This window comes from Saccopteryx bilineata, chromosome 2 (genome assembly GCF_036850765.1).
Source record: "Saccopteryx bilineata isolate mSacBil1 chromosome 2, mSacBil1_pri_phased_curated, whole genome shotgun sequence".
In the NCBI taxonomy this organism is placed as follows: domain Eukaryota; kingdom Metazoa; phylum Chordata; class Mammalia; order Chiroptera; family Emballonuridae; genus Saccopteryx; species Saccopteryx bilineata.
The window spans coordinates 220,441,578-220,459,438 of record NC_089491.1 but is presented as its reverse complement, the minus strand read 5'-3'; the positions used below and the strand labels follow the sequence as shown (position 1 = coordinate 220,459,438).

At 52.3% G+C, this 17,861-nt stretch overlaps 1 protein-coding gene across 5 annotated transcripts; it reads right to left on the bottom strand.

Moving 5' to 3' along the window:
• Positions 1-2,268: 2,268 nt before the first annotated feature.
• On the bottom strand, positions 2,269-15,107 carry ICOSLG (inducible T cell costimulator ligand). 5 transcript variants are annotated; one of them, XM_066259238.1, is made up of 8 exons: positions 14,956-15,091; positions 11,122-11,162; positions 10,655-10,811; positions 9,879-10,220; positions 8,897-9,190; positions 7,153-7,317; positions 6,198-6,236; positions 2,269-4,811 (listed from the first exon to the last, which is right to left on the bottom strand). In XM_066259238.1, exons 4-8 carry the CDS (start codon positions 10,192-10,194, stop codon positions 4,786-4,788), a joined length of 840 nt encoding a protein of 279 aa, XP_066115335.1. In that variant the 5' UTR covers positions 10,195-10,220; positions 10,655-10,811; positions 11,122-11,162; positions 14,956-15,091; the 3' UTR covers positions 2,269-4,785. The 5 variants fall into 5 exon arrangements, with proteins under 5 accessions (XP_066115335.1, XP_066115331.1, XP_066115332.1 ...); XM_066259234.1 differs by lacking the exon at positions 10,655-10,811 and having other exon boundaries at positions 2,270-4,811; positions 14,956-15,107; XM_066259235.1 differs by lacking the exon at positions 10,655-10,811 and having other exon boundaries at positions 2,270-4,811; positions 6,198-6,233; positions 14,956-15,107.
• Between the last annotated feature and the right edge of the window lie 2,754 nt (positions 15,108-17,861).

The window sequence follows — 17,861 nt, the reverse complement described above, 5'->3', positions numbered from 1 at the left end:
TCTGGTCCCCACCCTCCCTCCACCCCATCTCTTTTCTTTCCTTACCCTCTCCCGACCCTCCCCATTTCTCCATCTTCTCCTCCTCCTCTTGGGCACTGTAGTGGGTTGAATGGTATCCTCCAAAATTCATGTCCTAGAAACTCCAAATGTGGTCTTATTTAGACATAGGGTCTCTACAGATGTAATTAGTTAAGATTAGGTCACTGTGGATTAGGATGAGCTCTAAATACAATGACTGGTGTCCTTATAAAGAGGAGAAAAGGAAAACATAAGAGACTTCAGGGTGCGACCCCACCTCCCCCACCAAGGGTGACCCAGAGCCTTGGCCACTGGAGAAGGCACAGAAGGGTCTTCCCTCAGAGTCCAGGGAGCCAGCCCTGCCCACATCTTGATCTGGTCCTCTGGCCTCCAGACTGGGAGAGACTGGGCTTCTGTTCTGAGGCACCCAGGACCCTCCCAGGAGCTCAGGCCTCAGGAGCACGGATGTGTCCCTGGCCTCTCTGCCTGACCCAGTAATGAGCAGGCACTGCACACAGAGGCCCTCACTGTCTGCCATCCTGGGGCCTGGACCCAGAAGCCCTCTTAGGTGGCATTTTTTACAAATCATGGTGTTTGCTGTATCACCTCCTAGTCACATCCTGGAGTCAGAGACCCAGTGAGAGAGGAGGACTTGCCCTGGACCTGCCAAGAGCAGGAGTCCTCACTGCCCCTGTCCCCTGCCCATGGGTCAGTTCATTTGGGACACTGAAGCACTTGTACAGCCACTGTGCTCTAAGAAGTACTTCCCTCATTTAGATCAGCAGCTTCCTGCATCACCAACTGCCTCCCAGTACACAGACCCCCAGTGCCTTTTGAGGGACCACTCCCTGCTCACAGCCAGTCCTTGCCCTGGGACCCTCCCATTCCACTGCTCCCAGCAGCTCTAGCACCTGCCCAGGCAGACTCAGGGTCAAAGGGCAGGGATTCGTGGAGCTGAGTCAGTGTCCCAGGGGAGGGGCAGAGCCCTGTGCTGACCACAGGAGGTGAGGGGGTGGGACAGGAAGGACTTGGAGGAAGAAGGCAGTGGAAGAAGGGCAGTGAGGAGAGAGGTAAGTGGGGGAGGGAGGACATTAGGGAGGAAGGGGGTAAAGAAGGGCAGATGGAAAGACCTTGGTTAGTTCTTGGCTCAGATACTCCCCATTCCCGTCAAGGCCCTGATCAGGGTCCTCAGGAGCCTTTGATTCTGGTGACACCCAAGTCTTGACACAAGTTTGCTGGTCAGGAATCTGCACAGCTCCTGACATTGGAGCTTTTCAGTGTTAGTGTTGCAGGGACCAGCGGTCCTCTCCAGGAAGCCTGGGCTCTCTTCTCCCAACAGGGGACTGTGGCAGAAGCCCCCTCCCCAGAGCTCAGGCCATACCCCCACCCCAGACAAGCAGGTAGACAGGAGACCTCTGGATTCTTGACATTAAAGACCCATAGGCTCCTTAGGGGTCCAGCCCACATATTTAGGAGCTACCTGACCCACCCTTCTCACAGAAGTTCCCCAGATCGTTGCCTCTCCCTGATTAAGCAGAACCAATATGGATTTGAGGAAAAGTGTCAACTACCTACCAGTCACTAAGGAGACTCTCCAGATGAGAATCTAGGACAGGGGTCCCCAAACTTTTTACACAGGGGGCCAGTTCACTGTCCCTCAGATCATTGGAGGACTGCACTATAAAAAAAATTATGAACAAATCCCTATGCACACTGCACATATCTTATTTTAAAGTAAAAAAACAAAACGGGAACAAATACAATATTTAAAATAAAGAACAAGTAAATTTAAATCAACAAACTGACCAGTATTTCAATGGGAACTATGCTCCTCTCACTGACCACCAATGAAAGAGGTGCCCCTTTCGGAAGTGTGGTGGGGGCCGGATAAATGGCCTCAGGGGGCCGCATGTGGCCCATGGGCTGTAGTTTGGGACCCCTGATCTAGGATATAGACCAAGGGGCAGGCTGTCCTGTGTTAGATTCAGGGAGTGCTGATATGCTGGGGCTGCCAAGAGTGTAACTATTGAAGGAACAGGGAATGCTGATAAGGCCCCTGTGAGGCTGAGAACAAAGAAGGTCAGTGACCCTTATCAGAAGTTTATGTTTGAAATTCACCACTAAGCTAAAACCGGCCCCGGTTGCTATGCTGCGTGCGACCTCCCTAGCCAATAGCTAAACTGCCACATCTGCTTCTGTACTATGCTTGCTCACTTAGGATATATAAGGACCTGGCTGTAAGCGCCAGGTGCGGCTTCCGTTTGCAGCTCCTTGTGAGCACGGTGTCTCCGGACATCTTGGGAGTTCGCCCCTGCGCAGGTTAAACTGGCCAATAAAGTACGATCTAAGCTCCTGAAAGTCTCCGACGTTTGTTCTCGTACCCGGTGGATGCTACATTCTGGTCAGGATGCAGCAGAGGGCCTAGTGCAGACAGGGGTGGGGACAAAGATAGGGTGGGCAATGACCATTGTGGGTCAGGAAGACCACAGGGGGAGGGAGAAGACCATCCCTCTTCAGCTTTTGATGACCTTTGGGCTGGGTGTGGGCTGGTCAGTCACCAAGGACAGAATTATCCCAGGCCAGATGACAACACTGCCTTCTTCATGGAGGCCTCCTCTGCATAGCTGGGCTTCAGGGGAACAAAGCTGACATACTGCCTGGGGCCATGGACGGGTACAGCAGGGCACCTTGCTCTTGAGGTGCCCAGGCGTGGAGGATGTTCTAAAGCCACAGTTGCTCACCCTACAGTGGGACAAAATGAACTAGCCATGGTGGCCAAGGTCATAGGGACCATCTGAGCAGCAGGGGCCAGTAGGCAGATCTGGTTCCAGACGCCTCCCCATACAGGAGGGGAACCAGAGGCACGGGAACAGTGACAGGCTCTGGTCATGCAGGCAGCTGCTTTCTGCCTGTCCTCCTGCCCAATCACTAATCTAGGCTCCACCTCAGGGGGTGCTTACTGCTCACCGACCACGTGAGGGGCAGGCAGTGCAAGAGCCGCAGGCACCCAGAGACCAGGATTCCAACAGCACTGCCAGGTGCCCGGGGTTCTTGTGCCCCACCTGGCTGGTTCTGAGTGTGGTGAGAGGGGCAGATTCCAGCCTCTGTGAAGTGTCCATCTAGGGGCTGTGCTGGGAGGTAGGAGGCTGATGGCCCTGACCTAGGATGCTCACAGGACTGACCTTGTTAACCATAATGTCCTTCCGAGACCCAGTGTGGATGGGGGGTGAGAAGCAGGGGTTCCACTTGCCCTGTCCACCCTGCGAAAGTGGCTTCAGAGGGCAGGGATTCACCCTGCACTAACCTTCGGGGGAACACTTCTCTGGTGGGCCATCTGTGTGTTTTCGGGCTTGGAGCTGCGTCCCCACCTACTACACACCAGAGGCCAGTAGGGGCTCCCCAATAAGACAACTAAAATGTCTCCAAATCTAGCCTAGCGTTCCCTGAGGGACAGAACTCAGCTCCCCCAGGGTGAGAACCGATGGGGCGAGGCAGGGACCCCAGTCTGCAGTAAGGAGAAATTGAGCTGAACAAAGCCACTGACACAGCTTATATCTTATATTCTCTTCAACTGGGTTTGTGGGAACAGGTGTCAAACACGGACACTCAGCGGTGTACAGCACAGGCAGTAAATGATGGTGGGTGAGGAACCAGAGCAAGCCTAGGGGACACGGAAGTGTGCTGCGTCCTACTGGCCAGTCCGTCTTCCCTGGCCCACAGGAGGGGACCAGCAGCGAGGTGAGCATGGAAGCGTGGCTTCGGCTGTCCAGGAGCCCCAGGTCCAGGTCAGCACAGTACATGGAGAAAGCATGAGGGGCAGCATCTCCGGGCCCAGGGGCAGTGGGGCAGAAGCAGGGAAGGACAGGCACCACACGCAGTGCTTCTTTGCTCCAAAGGCATTAGTGGCCCTTTTGTCCTTCTTTAGGGTAACACATAATGCTTTTATGTTAAAAGTCTGGATAGGTCCCTCATCCCACTCATTTAAAAGCTATGTGAGGGCTTTTTGTTACAAAAACAAACTAAGGATTTCTTGTGATAAATGCTGCGCTCAGCTTTACCACGGAGCCTGGTCCTTACTTCCGCCCCAAGTCTGGGTCTGGGGTGCATCAGTGCTGAGGAGCCACAGGCAGAACCACAGGTCCCATTCTCCTGTGCGCATACCTGGGTTAGCTGGCAACCCTCTTTGCAGAACCTTCTGGAAACATCAAACTCAAAATTCATTCCAGGCAACAACCTGTACCGCTGCCCATCCCCTATCACCTGGGGGGCCTGTGGGCTCCGAGGAACCCAGCGTTTGAGGGGAGGTCTCCATCAGACCATGCAAGTTTTCAGGGGAGGTCGGGCAAGAGGCCATGGGTGACAGTGTGGGCAGTGACAAGGAGCTGCCCAGCCCCTACTTTGAGGATACGACTGTGTGTGCTGAAAGGCTGCCACACTGCCGGGACTGCCCTCTCCATCCACGTCATGGTTCCACTTTGGAAGACTTTGGTAGTCACATGTCCAAGCCCGTGTCTGCTGGAAACACATGATCTTGAGTCAACCCTCCTGCTGCAGAGCCCAAGTACGTGGGTGCCAGCAGCAACCTTCTTCACATGAAATTCCATTGTGCTTTTATAGGAGGGAAACCTAGCTTTCCCCCAGAACAACCGAGGTTGAGTTTTCTTCCCAGTGAGTATCCCAGAGGCAAGCGAGTCTTTCAGTGTTGACTGTTTCCTGCATGTAGGACACACACACGGGCAGTCACTGGAGTCCTATGGGCACCCTCCATCAACCTCCACCCAGCAGAGGCTGTCCTGGAAGAGAGTGGATACCTTCACTTTTCTTCTACACAAACATCTCCTGTTGCTCTCAGAACCCCTCGCCCCACAGTGTGCATCTGGGACAGAGAGGAGCTCTGAGGACTCTGGGACTGGTGGTAGGAAGGAGCCATCTCGAGGTCCCTTTCTGCTGTGTTTGGCAGCGAAGGTGCAGCACCCACTCACGTAGGGGCACACAATGTGTCCCAGAGCTGCCAGCCCTTTTGAAAGGGCCTCCCTCAAGGACAGGGCAGTACCCAGCACATTTTCTCTGGGGTCAAGTACATTCTTTCCAGGGGAAGCCCCTGCATGTCCCCTCCAAGGCAAGGGAGGCTATGTGTCCATGAAGCTCCTTGTTAATGGTGCAGGTGGGGCTGATAGTCCCCCTTTGCCACTAGCCTGATGGAGTCAATTCTCAAGCTGCCATCTGACATGCCTCTTGGTGGCATCTTACAGAAGCCTTGTCCATGTCCTAGATGGGGAGTTCTTGTCAAACGTGGTCTTGGAAGGAAAGAGAAGGGAGAGGAATGTGAAATGCTGTGCCTGCTCACTTTCACTTTAGAGGCAAAGAGATTTTCTCAGGACTCAGGAGGATGAAACCAAGGGGTTCTAAACAGCAGCCTGCAAACAGTGTGCTTCCCTGGACTCTGATCGGCAGGCCCCAAGTTTTTAGTAAGCTGTGTTTCAGAGTTCTCTGAAATTGCCTTGCATGGGCCCCAGGACAGCCGACGTGACCAGGCTCACATGGGTGACAGGTAGGCCCACCCTCCCGTAGGAGGAGAAATGGGGCTCAGACAGGAGCAGGTATTTGCCTAAGGTGTCAAGTGAAGGCTGGCTGACTGCAAAGCTACTCACAGCCCAAGGCACCTGCTGGTGGGAAACTGGAGACTGTCGGTGAATATTTTTCCCAGGTTGGGATGTGAGTTGCATTGACCTTTGCTCCTGAGACTGTGGGGTGCTCAGCTCCCCCACAAAACATCACTGTTCTGTTAGGAAGGACTCAGTGTCTGAACTCACTTGAGACCCTTGTGGGGATGGGGCAGGAGGGTGGGGCATGTGCACGGAGGCAGTGAGGTTGGAGAATGGCAGTGTGGTGGAGGTGCCAAGGGTCCTACTTAATCTCCTTGCCCCAAGTACTTCTGGAAAATTTCATAACCCAATGTCAGCAAGTGGCGATGTGGACAGGACTGTGTTCCGAAGGGGGCTAGTGGAAAATGCCTTCACTGGGGGTTTCAGTGTCTCTGAAAATGGAAGCACCTATGTCCTAGTCACCAAGTATTGCTTCTACCAAGTGGCAAACTTGAGAAAGCGGCTATCAAGCTGCCCAGGCCCAGGGAACCTGCATGTTTTCTTCCCGAGCCTCCACCCCCTTGGCAAACTCACCAGTGAGCTCCAGCTCTGATCTTGAAGCCTGGGCACCTGTTGGAACAAACCAGAAATGCTCAGGGCTACAGCAAAGGGTGGGGAGAGGCCAACCTAAAACCCCCAGCAACCCACGGGCTTGGGCCAGGACCAGACTCACAGGGCAGGGCTCTGCAGGCCACAGTACTTTCAGGGCAGGTGCTTTGTAAGAGGTAAGTTAGAAAGATGCTTTTTGCCCCAGACTCAGGGAATCCTCAGTGGCCTGGTCAATGTGCAGCTCAGCTTCCACAGAGATGAATGCCATCCTGACCTCTAGGTTCAGAGTCCATCTGTCCCAACCCACACCTGGGAGATGGTGTCAGGAACGTGGAGTGGAGCCTCAGACCTCGGGCTTCCACAGGCAGAGCTCTGGTGGAGCTATGTATGGTCAAGGTGTTAGTGCCATTAAAACTGCTCTTAAAGGCCCTGGCCGGTTGGCTCAGCGGTAGAGCGTCGGCCTAGCGTGCAGAGGACCCGGGTTCGATTCTCGGCCAGGGAACACAGGAGAAGCGCCCATTTGCTTCTCCACCCCTCCACCGTCCTTCCTCTCTGTCTCTCTCTTCCCCTCCCACAGCCAAGGCTCCATTGGAGCAAAGATGGCCCAGGCGCTGGGGATGGCTCTGTGGCCTCTGTCTCAGGCGCTAGAGTGGCTCTGGTCGCAACATGGCGATGCCCAGGATGGGCAGAGCATCGCCCCCTGGTGGGCAGAGCGTTGCCCCATGGTGGGTGTGCCGGGTGGATCCCGGTCGGGCGCATGCGGGAGTCTGTCTGACTGTGTCTCCCTGTTTCCAGCTTCAGAAAAATGAAAAAAAAAAAAAAAATTGCTCTTAAAATGCAACCAATTCCTTGCAGAGCTTCTAAACATCTTGAAAAAGGCAAAAACTCTGACTTCCTCCAAATAAATACCAACCATGTACACATGCACCCCAGCTGGTACCTGCATAGCTCCAGTGGGGACACTGGCCCCTGCACGCCCAGCCCACAGCTATTGCCACAGCCACAATCAGCACAGCGAGCACGGCCGCCACGACCCGGTCCCTCAGCGCGTACGTGTCGCCCCCCGGGGTATCTGGGTTGCTGCCTTCATCTTCCTTCAGTGCTCCTACAAGAAAAGGTAAAGTAACCCAAGATTTATAGGGTAAGGACTAGGGTTTTTTCTCATCTTTAAGAAGCATTAATTTCAAAGAACTCCCCTGATATCATGTTGTGATTTTTAAAATACAAAGCTGAGGGAGAGCAGGGCTTTCTCCTGTAGTGTCACTCCTGCCCACTTGCCCAGGTCCAGCAGCCCAGCCCTTTCTAAAGGCCCACACCTGGGGAGGGCATAGGTTCTTCCTGGCTTTTTACATTGAATTTAATCTTTTTCTAGTTTTATTGCTGACATTTAAAAAAAAGTGAAATTTATATAATGTGAAATTAACCATTTTATGTATTTTTAAAAAAGATTTTTATTGCTTTTAGAAAGAGGAGAGAAAAAGTGAAAGGCAGGGGGAGAGGGGAAGGAGCAGGAAGTATCAACTCGTAGTAGTTGCTTCTCATATGTGCCTTGACCAGGCAAGCCTGGGGTTTTGAATGGGCAACCTCAGTGTTCCAGGTTGACACTCTATCCATTGCGCCACCACAGGTCAGGCTTGAAATGAACCATTTTAAAGTGAACAATTCAGTGGCACTCAATATGCATTCACAATGCAGTACAGTCACAACCATTACCTAATTCTAGGACTTTTTCATCACCCAAAAGAAAACCCATACCCATCAGCAGTCACTCCTTACCTCCTACCCAAGGCCCTGACAATCTCTAATTTACTTTCTGCTTCTAAGGATTTGCCCATTCTGCACATTTCATGTGAAAGAAACCATACAACGTGTGGCCTTTTGTGATTGGTTTCTTTCACTGAGCATGTTTTCCTGCTTCACTCATACTGTAGGTCGGGGCCAGCTTCACACTGTGTGACCTGTGCAGGCTCACGGGGCCCAGGCTCAGAAGGGCCTGTGCTCTGCTGCCACCATCTTGGATTCTTCTAAGTCTTGAACAGGGAGCACTGTACTCTTTCCCACTGTGCACTGAGCCCCATAGGTCATGGGATGCAGCAGGCATGGCCCACAGATACACCTCCACCTTCTACCTCTCATCTCAACATTGGTGACATGAATACAGATTGAGAGCCCATGGCCTTTTACTAAGGAGTCACCTATCTGTGGCCATTCCATGGGGAGACCTCGGGCCAGCAGCTGGGTCCAGTTGGACCCCATAGCACCAGGGGGCCAGTCTTCTTAAGGGGCAGGTGCCCAAAGGCAAAGAGCTTTGGTGGGGGCTGTGCTGGTATGGGCTTCAATCCTGATACTGTTGCATCCTAGTTCTGAACTTCTGAAATGTTATACAGCCTTTCAGACCCTCAGTTCCTCATCTGTGAAATGGGTCACCAAATTGACCTCATGAGTGAAGATTAAGTCAAGCAGTGTGCATTGAGCACCTAGTCCTTGTGCCTGTCCCCACAGATGTTGCTGGATCCATCACTGAATACCTGACATTTCCCTCCTCTCCCTTCTAATCACCTTTCTGATGCTGCTACTGGGTCACCTTATAGGGGGGGCTCTGTCTTCTTCCTGAGAGGATCTACCATCCCCCCAGGGCCACAACCTGGGGTTGGGTCGGTGTGCAGACCCTGGGAAGACCTTACCTGTCTGGCTGCTGACAGTCAGGTTCTGGTGCAGAAGCACGTTCTCGATGCAGCAGCCAACATTCACGTTTGGGGTCCACCGGATCCTCAGGACGCTGACCACGTCATACAACCCCCGCGTGTTTAGGGTGGCTGTGCTGTTCTGCAGGGCCTCATCCAGCAGGCTGTTGTCTGTCCTGTTAATCCAGTACACGTTTGGCCTGGGGTAGCCATCCTTAGATATGCATGTGAAGGTGAGCTCTTCATCCTGGGAGGCATTGCTGGGAGCAATGACCACAGGCATGCTGTAGTTTGCTGCAGGGAAATGAAATGGGTGGTAAGGCATGCCAGGTTCTGAAAGTCAGAAGTGGATAGGTACACAGTGCCCATGGCCAGGTTAGAGGATAGGTGGCCCATTGTGCCCCTGACCCTGGTAGAGAGGCACCTGCAGTCAAGGCAGATGGTCCTGGCCTTGTTCTGCCCAAGAGTCGCCCCTCTCCACCCCAATAGAGGAGTTACTGAGCCCGAGGGCTGTGACTGGCACCTACTCCCTGTTCCAAAGAGACTGGTGCATCTAGTGACTTGAAAAGCTTGCCATCATCTGAAATGAACACAGCCTATATCTGAACTAAACTGTGCCCTAAGCATCTTGTTTTTAATTTTCTTCTTAAATTCTGATCTCAGAACTGCCTTATAGTACTCCTTCCTAATTTTGTTTTAAAACTCTAGTTTGAGATGAGTTGGTGAGTTCAAGGCAAAGACTCCAAGATTAGGAATATTTCTATGAAATAAGGGAGCTTCAGGTTATGAAAAACTTTCTTAAGAGTTGAATGATATTTCAACCAATGCAGCTTCATGCACGGTAAAGCAGAAGGCTGCTAATTGAGACTGGGATTTTCTTCATGGGAAGAAACAGGTGAATGAGCCAGAAAATGGGTCTCATTAATGTCAACTCCAGGCCATAGGCTGGGATGAAGTCAGCTGTCAGTGTCGATGCTCTTACCTGCCACGTGCAGCATGACCACAACATGCCAAATCTTCGTTAAGTTCCGAAACACCAGGCAGTTAAATTCCTGTTCGTCTTGAGGGGTGATGTTGTATAGATGTAGAGAGAAGTCACCCTGCTTCATGCTGTCTAGTGACATCTGGGCCCGGTCCTTGTACTTGTCATGGCCCACAGAGCTGTTCCCGGACAGGTAGTAAGCTACACTTTTTGGTTCACCATTAATGTCAATTTGCCAATAAACAAAAAGTTCGTTTAATTTGAAACTGTTTTCTTCAGGGTAAATGCAGCTGAGGTCAACGGTGCTGCCCACCATTGCTCTGACTTCAATTTTTTTATTATCTGCAATGATTCAAAAAGTCCGACATTTATTTTCTGAGGTTGACTCCTAGCCTGCAAGGCAGGGGGTATTCAGGAGACCCTTGCAAACACCAATTCTGACTCATTTCAGTAAATAAAGAAATGTACTCATAACATAATGTAAGAATACAATATTTTAAACATTCAGAATTTGCAGTAAGCTCCTGCGACGTATTGACTAATATCGATTTCCTGTCGGGATGTGAGAGGCTAGCACTGGGAGAAGGGGGGTGGGCACCGAGACCACACTGCACTCTTTTTGATACTTCCTGAGAGCTTATAATTAATTAAAATTAAAAAGGTTTTGTAAAAATTTAGACATTTAAAAGAATACATCAGTTTCTCAACAACAGCCTTATAATGCTGCTTGAATTATGTCAAGAAAGACCCACGGGACATGTTCAGTCTGGCTTTACCATCTGTACAAACACTTGGGTGACTGCTGGAAAAGTGGCCGTGTCCCCTGCCCTGCCACTCTCTGAGCTGGAAGGCTCAACAAGGCCTTAGTCTCCGCTGCCCTTCTGGAAGCTGGCGTTTCTGGGAGTCTCCCAGGGCTGAGTAGGGTGAAGAGGCCTGGAAGAAAAGGAAGCTTCCGCTCATCTGGAAAACAGAGGACTGAAACTCATGGAAGGAGGTGCATTCCACCTACATCTAACACATGAGAAAACAGACCAGAGGGTCTGGACATGCGTTCCCTTTGTCGCCTTCAATCCCATGCATGACCCAGGCATGAGGCCTAGCTTCCTCACAGGGGCCCCTGGAAAAGCAAGAAGGGTTGTGTCTAGGCCCTGCTGACAGATACACCCCGTGACCTGAAGGGCTGAAGTCTCTGCACTGAAGGGCTTGGAACTGGCTTCAGGAGGGCGAGGGCTGTCAGACTTACCAGCTCGCAGGCCGCTGAGCAGCAGGAGGAGCAGGCCAGCACTGGAAAGCAACCAGAAAGGCAGGTGAGTCCCACTTCTTCCAGAGGGTGGAGGCCGCTTCTCATGAGCAGGAGAGGGTAACACCCATCACAGAAAAGTGAACAAGTCCACTGACAGCTAGCCCACTGGCGAGGACCCTGCGGCGGATTCATCTACCTCCCTGCCCAGCACAGCACAGCAAGTCCCAAAGGGCCTGCAGCCCCTGCAACCATCCAGCTGCCATATTAACAACTGCCCCCTGCCCCCCCAATAAAAATGAGTGTGATAAAGGGTAGTGAAAGACACTCCTAAGGCCATGGTCTGTGGATCCCTGGTGCCCTAGCCAGGCAGGGATGGATTCCAAGAAATTGTATGAAATAAAGGGTGGAAAAGCCACTTTCAGAGTATTTCTAGAGAGCTGCATTTAATTTTTGGGAGCCAGAGAAGCTCTAAGATGCCCAGTGGTCGTTGGTGAGCTCCAGGACACCCTCTGTAGAAGGCACTCATTCTGAAACCCAATTGGGAGGTTCCTCCCACCAGTGGGCAGCTGGCTGCCAGGATGTCAGGGGTAAAAACTTCCAGAAGGCCTTCGAGGCTTCTGGCACCTCCAACTGGGAGCTTTGGCATCCTTTAGTCTAGCTACCCCCTCCCCCTGGCCTCCCAGGATGCCATGTGGCCTGAGCTCTGGACAGAGACCCCTGCTCTACCCCTGACAGCTGTCATCTGACTCTGCACAGAGACATATCCCTTGATACCAGGGGCTCCCCCATGCCCTAACAGAGGCCACAGTGTACAGGTGGGCCTGTCTTCTCTCACTGTCCCTGTTGGGGCCACCATTCCTATTTTGGGGGACAGCTGTGATAACCTCAACCTCCAGTCTTGACCCCTCCAGCCATCTTCTCCTGAGCCAAAGCAACCTTCTGAAATACAGAGCTATGAACACTTCTCTGTGGCCATTTCTCTCCCATGCCCACCCAAGGGCACTCACAAAGCCATCCCTGTCTGTGCTCAGACTCCAGAGTATGTGCATGTGCCTGTTAGAGCCTTTTCAGGGCACCTGGGCATATGCTCTGGGCTCCTCCAGGGGATACAGTATGCCCTGTTCCTGGGTGCTGCCACCTGTAGGCCTCTCTGTACCTTCCCCCTGGACAGTCCTCTGACCTTGTGAGTAGTCAAGCCCTACACACCCTCCCCTCCCAGGCCCCTGTCACCCTGTCACCCCCCTGCCTCCTGCCCCAGCAAACATCCCTTGGGTCAGATAGAAGAAGGCACAGGGCCATGGTTCCCAGGTGAGGGTGGCAGTGGCTGTGATATTCTAGGACTTTTTTTTTTTTTTGAGGAAACAGTCTAAAACTACCTACATTTTGAGGACCTGAACAGACACTTCTCCCAAGAAGACATACCAATGGTCCACAGATATATGAAAAGATGCTCATCTTGGCTAGCTATTAGGGAAATGCAAATCAAAACTGCAATGAGATACCACTTCACACCTGTTAGAATGGCTATTATTAAAAGACAAGTAATAACAGGTGTTGGAGAGGCTGTGGCGAAAAAGGAACCTCATTCACTGCAGGTGTGAATGGAAACTGGTACAGGTATTATGGAAGACAGTATGGAGGTTCTTCAAAAACTTAAGAATAGAGTTACCATATGACCCAGCAATCCTTCTTTTGAGTATCAACCCCAAAATTTGAAAACATTTATTTGCAAAGATACATGCACTCCTGGGTTCACTGCAGCATATTCATGGTGGCCAACACATGAAAACAACCAATATGTCCTTCAATAGATGACTGGATAAAGAAAATGTTGTACATATATACAATGGAATACTACTCAGCCATAAGAAATGATGAAATATTGCCGTTTGTGACAACATGGACGGACTTTGAGAATATCATGCTAAGCAAAATAAATCAGTCAGAAAAAGTTAAGAATCATATGATTTCACTCATATGTGGGATAGAAAACTGAAAGTAACAAACAAAAACAATAGAAGGGTGATTACCAGAGGGAACGGGATGTAGGATGTCAAGTAGATGGTGATGGCAGATGATTTGACTTTGGTGGTTGGCACACAGATCAGGTGTCATAGAAGTGTACACTTGAAACCTATATAATCCTCTTAACCAATGTCACCCCAATAAATTTAATTTTAGCCTGACTAGGCAGTGACGCAGTGGATAGAGCGTCGGACTGGGATGTGGTGGACTCAGGTTCGAGACTCCGAGGTCGCCAGCTTGAGTGCAGGCTCATCTGGTTTGGGCAAGGCTCACCAGCTTGAGCCCAAGGTCACTGGCTCGAGCAAGGGGTCACTTGGTCTGCTGGAGCCCCCCGGTCAAGGCACATATGAGAAATCAACCAATGAACAACTAAGGAGCCGCAACGAAGAATTGATGTATCTCAGGAATATACCCCAAGGACACCATAGAACGGCTCGAAAAGGAGAAATGCACCCGCATGTTTGTGGCAGCATTGTTCACAATAGCAAAGATCTGGAAACAGCCCAAGTGTCTGTCAGAGGACGAGTGGATTAAAAAGCTTTGGTACATATATACTATGGAATACTACTCAGCCATAAGAAATGATGACATCAGACCATTTACAATAACATGGATGGACCTTGACAACATTATACGGAGTGAAATAAGTAAATCAGAAAAAAAACTAAGATGAATCCATACATAGAAGGGACATAAAAATGAGACTCAGAGACATGAACAAGAATGTGATGGCAACAGGGGTGGGGGGTTGGGGGAGGGGGGATGGGGTGAAGAAGGAGAGAGGGGTTAGGGGAGGGGAGGGGCACAAAGAAAACCAGATAGAAGGTGACAGAAGACAATTTAACTTTGGGGGAGGGGTATACAGCACAATCAAATGTCAAAATAATCTAGAGATATTTTCTCTCAACATATGTACCCTGATTTATCAATGTCACTGCATTAAATTTAATAAAAAAAAGAATTGATGTGTCTCATCTCTCTCTCCCCCTTCCTGTCTGTCTGTCCCTATCTGTTCCTCTCTCTGACTCTCCCTGTCTCTGCCAAATAAATAAATAAATTAATTAATTAAATTTTAAAAAATCAAATAAAACTACTTACATTTCTAACTGGGGAGACTAGGCTATGGGACCCAGATATAGGCAAGCTTTTGGGCTGTGTGTGTAAAACCTGAGGACCAGGTGCCTCACCAGTTTATCAAGAAAGTCACAGGCTGTTCACCCTATGTGCCCTGAGGGTCGTTTTTTGGCAAAAAACTAGGAACAAAAGCTGTCCATCCTCAGGTTGGCAGGAGACCAAGAGTGAGGGCTGGACCTAGGTAACTCCACCTTCCCCAGTTTGGCTCTGTTAACGGGAGAGGGGGAAACCCCTGGTGTGTGGGATGGGAGGCATGCCAACAAACGGCGGGCACCAGCTGACTTTGGGAGTATCACATTCTTCAGTCTAGGCAATCCTCTGGGGGGCGGAGGAGGGAAGTGGGATTGAGTCGGGGAGAGGCAGTAAGCGTTTTCCCTTCCCTACCCAGGGACGTCGCCCCCTAGCACACCCAAGCACTGCCGTTTGTCCCCTGCGCCGCCTCTGGCCGGATGCCACCGGTCAGCAGGTAACCGCACTCGCAGGCTTTGCCCTATGCCACCCCGCTCCCTGCCGCCAGCCCTCCGCGCTAATGGGCTAATCGAATCGCAGCGCCACCAGGTGAGCGGGTCTCCGGACGCGGGTCACCAGGGCACACTGGGTCCCTCTTGGGCACCCAGCTCCCTACTGTGGTGCCTCCTCTCCGACTCCCGCAGGGCCTGACCGATGGCTTCTCACCTTATTATCTTCATGGTGGAAGCGGAGACCTCAGGGCACAGGAGCGTTCGGGCCGCAGAAGAACTCAGTGCCCAGGACTGGTTGCGTGGCGGGAGCCTAGCTCTAACTGCGCGCCCTCAGTGCCACCCAGAGTTCTGAGAAAGAGGCCAGTCGCCTGCTGGTGGGACCTTGGTCCCGCCCTCGCCTCCCTCGTCCCGCCCTTGGCCCCACCCCTACCCCCCACCGCCCGACAGGCGGGCGGGGCGCAGCAGAAAGGAAGTTCGGCCACTGGTTCCAGAAACTTAATCCCTTTTTAGGTGCTAGTTCAGCCCCGATGGGCAGGATGCCACAGGCAGGAGTGCTGTAGAAGCCTGGGAAGTTGGGGGAAGCATGGTACCAAGGAGGAGAACGTCCAGGGGCGCTGTGAAAGGGCTTGCCCCGATGGAGGGGCCTTGGAAGGCTAAGTGCTGCCCCCCAATGTCGCGCAGAACGTCCGTGTTCCCAAGCTCCCCGCTCTGCCCGTTCGGCCCAAGAGTCCTAGTCCTAGGCTCCCTCCTGCAGTACCTCCAGCTCTGTGGTGAAGTGAGAGCTGTTCAGGAACGAACGAATGAATGGAAGACAGGAGCAAAGGCAGACAGGCATGATCTACAGTTCAGTCCAGCCCTAGGCTTTTCCCCTTGTGCCCCCCAACTTTGCTCTCCGATCCTGTGTGGGTCCTGGGCCATATGCCGCATCATGTTTGCATATTCCCGCCGCGTGGAAACCATCTTTGCTCCTCCAAGTTGACTCTCTTGTTTTCTGGTCTCGGAAGGGCCGCGCAGAGCTGCGGAGCGCAATTAAACGCGGCGTTTGCTCCTTTCCCACACCTCGCCCAACCCTCTGGGTCTCTTCCCTGCGTGACTCCGCTGAGTCAGCGCTCCCCACTTCCTGTCCGCACCAGCCAGGTAAGTGCCAATGAGGTGAGGGAGGTGGGGCCACTAGGTAATTGGGTGTCCTCCCTTCAGCGGCCGCCGGGAAGGGCCTGGGGTCCTAGGCACCCAGTTCAGGTCTGGAGGCCCTTGTCCCCTGTGGAGCAAGCAGGAGGGGTCTGTTCCGACGCCCAGGCTGATTCAGAGAGAGAGGCCAACCTTTGGGGAGCAGGACCCTGGGATAGGTGTAAGGTGAGGGGGGGCTCCAAGGCGGGCTCCCCAGACCCAGCCACCTTCCGCAGGCTGTCATTCATTCAACAAAGGTGTGGTGCACTACTGCTGGCCAGATCCTCCGTGGATCCTACAAAAAAAGCTTTTGGAAAGGCAGAATCTCTGCCCAGTGCAAGTTAACATTCCTCTGGGGACAAGACCAAACAGGGCGAGGGAGCAAAAGGAGGAATGGACTGGAATATGGGGCACATTCAGGCCGAGCTGCGAGCTCTGACTTCCAGGAGGGCGGTGAACTTGCTGTCCCAAGCCCGGGGCTCTACTCCTCCGGGTCAGGCTGGGACCTTTGGTGTGGAGGATTTGAAGAGAACTGAGGAGACCACCTTCCCTTTTAGCCGCGGAGAGCAGGGCCCGGGAGGAAAGATAAGAGCAGGGTGGACATAAATCAAAGCGGGGCTGGAGGGTGTCGCGGGACTCAACCATTCCCAGAGCCAGAATACCAATTCTGTCAGTGCCGCACTTTGAACAGACAGAGCCAGCTACACTTTTTTTTGGGGGGGGGGGCACCTTATCAGGCCCAGTGGGGCAGGAGAGGGCATGATTTCGGTGGCCTTGGTTCTTCTCCCCTTGGGTTGGCAGCAGCTGGCAGAGCAAAATTGAGTTTGGAGAAGGTCAGCCTCAAGATCACCCGCAGTTGAGGCGGGAATGCGGGGCTGGGTACGCCCCACCTCCCCCACCTGGCGTCCAGCCGGGCCCTCAAATCACGGGATTCTTTCTGACCGGACAAGCTACACTGATTGGCTGACGCTTTACTCCCTGCTCTTAAGGGAATCCCTACTCTGCTTTTGGGGTTGCTGAGTGGAGAAAGGTGGGACCCCACAGTAGGCGCTGTTGGAGAGGAACTGGTCCCGAGAGGTGGAGAAACCATCTCGTGGAGCTAGGAACGGAAGGTTCCCGGGTACAAGCCCCAGGCAGGTGGGAGGGAAGGGAGAGGGCGGAGCTGGCAGGAGCTAAGGCCAGTGAAGGAGGGGCCAAGCTCTGCTTCCTGGGCAGTCCCCCTCGCCCCAGACGCAGAGGACCGAATACTGTTGCTGCCAGGCTCACTCAAGAGTGGGGACTCTGGGAGGAGGAAACATATTGCTCATTGAGCAGTCAGTGAACTGGTAGGGAGAGCAGCTGGGCTGGAAGAGGACATCAAGGCAGACTAGGGCCATGGGCAGAGGCAGATTTAACTGCGGGCGCACCTGGTGCGCGCCCTAGACCCTGACTTCTGAAGGGCCCCGCAAAACCCCAACTTTACACTTCTTTCTAATGACATCAAATTTGGTTTCATATGTGCAATTTTAACATAAATAGTACATGATATTTTTTATTTGTTTAAAAAAAGTGGTTAACATGTATTTTTATTTTCCCTCTTTTTTAAGGGGCCTAATATTTTCCTCTGAGTGTGGGGCCTCAACTGACCTTAATCCACCTCTGGCCATGGGAGTGGGTGCACCACCAGGAGTGGGACCAAGTCCAGCCCCAGAAACGTCAGACTGAGAAGCTATGCTGGCTTCCAATCCCAGCTCTGCACTTCAGGAGCTGTGTGACCTCCAGCAAGGTCCATGACCCCTCTGTGCCTGCATTTTCCCATTTATGATGTGGGAGAGGTAAAGTTCCTCATAGAGCAGCTGAGTTAATGAATAGGTTACAGAGACTTTTAGATGAAAAAGGCAGACCAGAGTGGGGGTGTGGAGAGAGAACCCCCCCCCCTGCAGGACTATCTGAGTCGACCTGGCGACCAAGTAG

Coding starts and splice junctions, on each gene's coding strand:
- ICOSLG (XM_066259234.1), bottom strand. Junction 10,221..11,121: donor GCTCAGCGGCCTGCGAGCTG/GTAAGTCTGACA, acceptor GAATCATTGCAG/ATAATAAAAAAATTGAAGTC. Junction 9,191..9,878: donor GGTCATGCTGCACGTGGCAG/GTAAGAGCATCG, acceptor ATTTCCCTGCAG/CAAACTACAGCATGCCTGTG.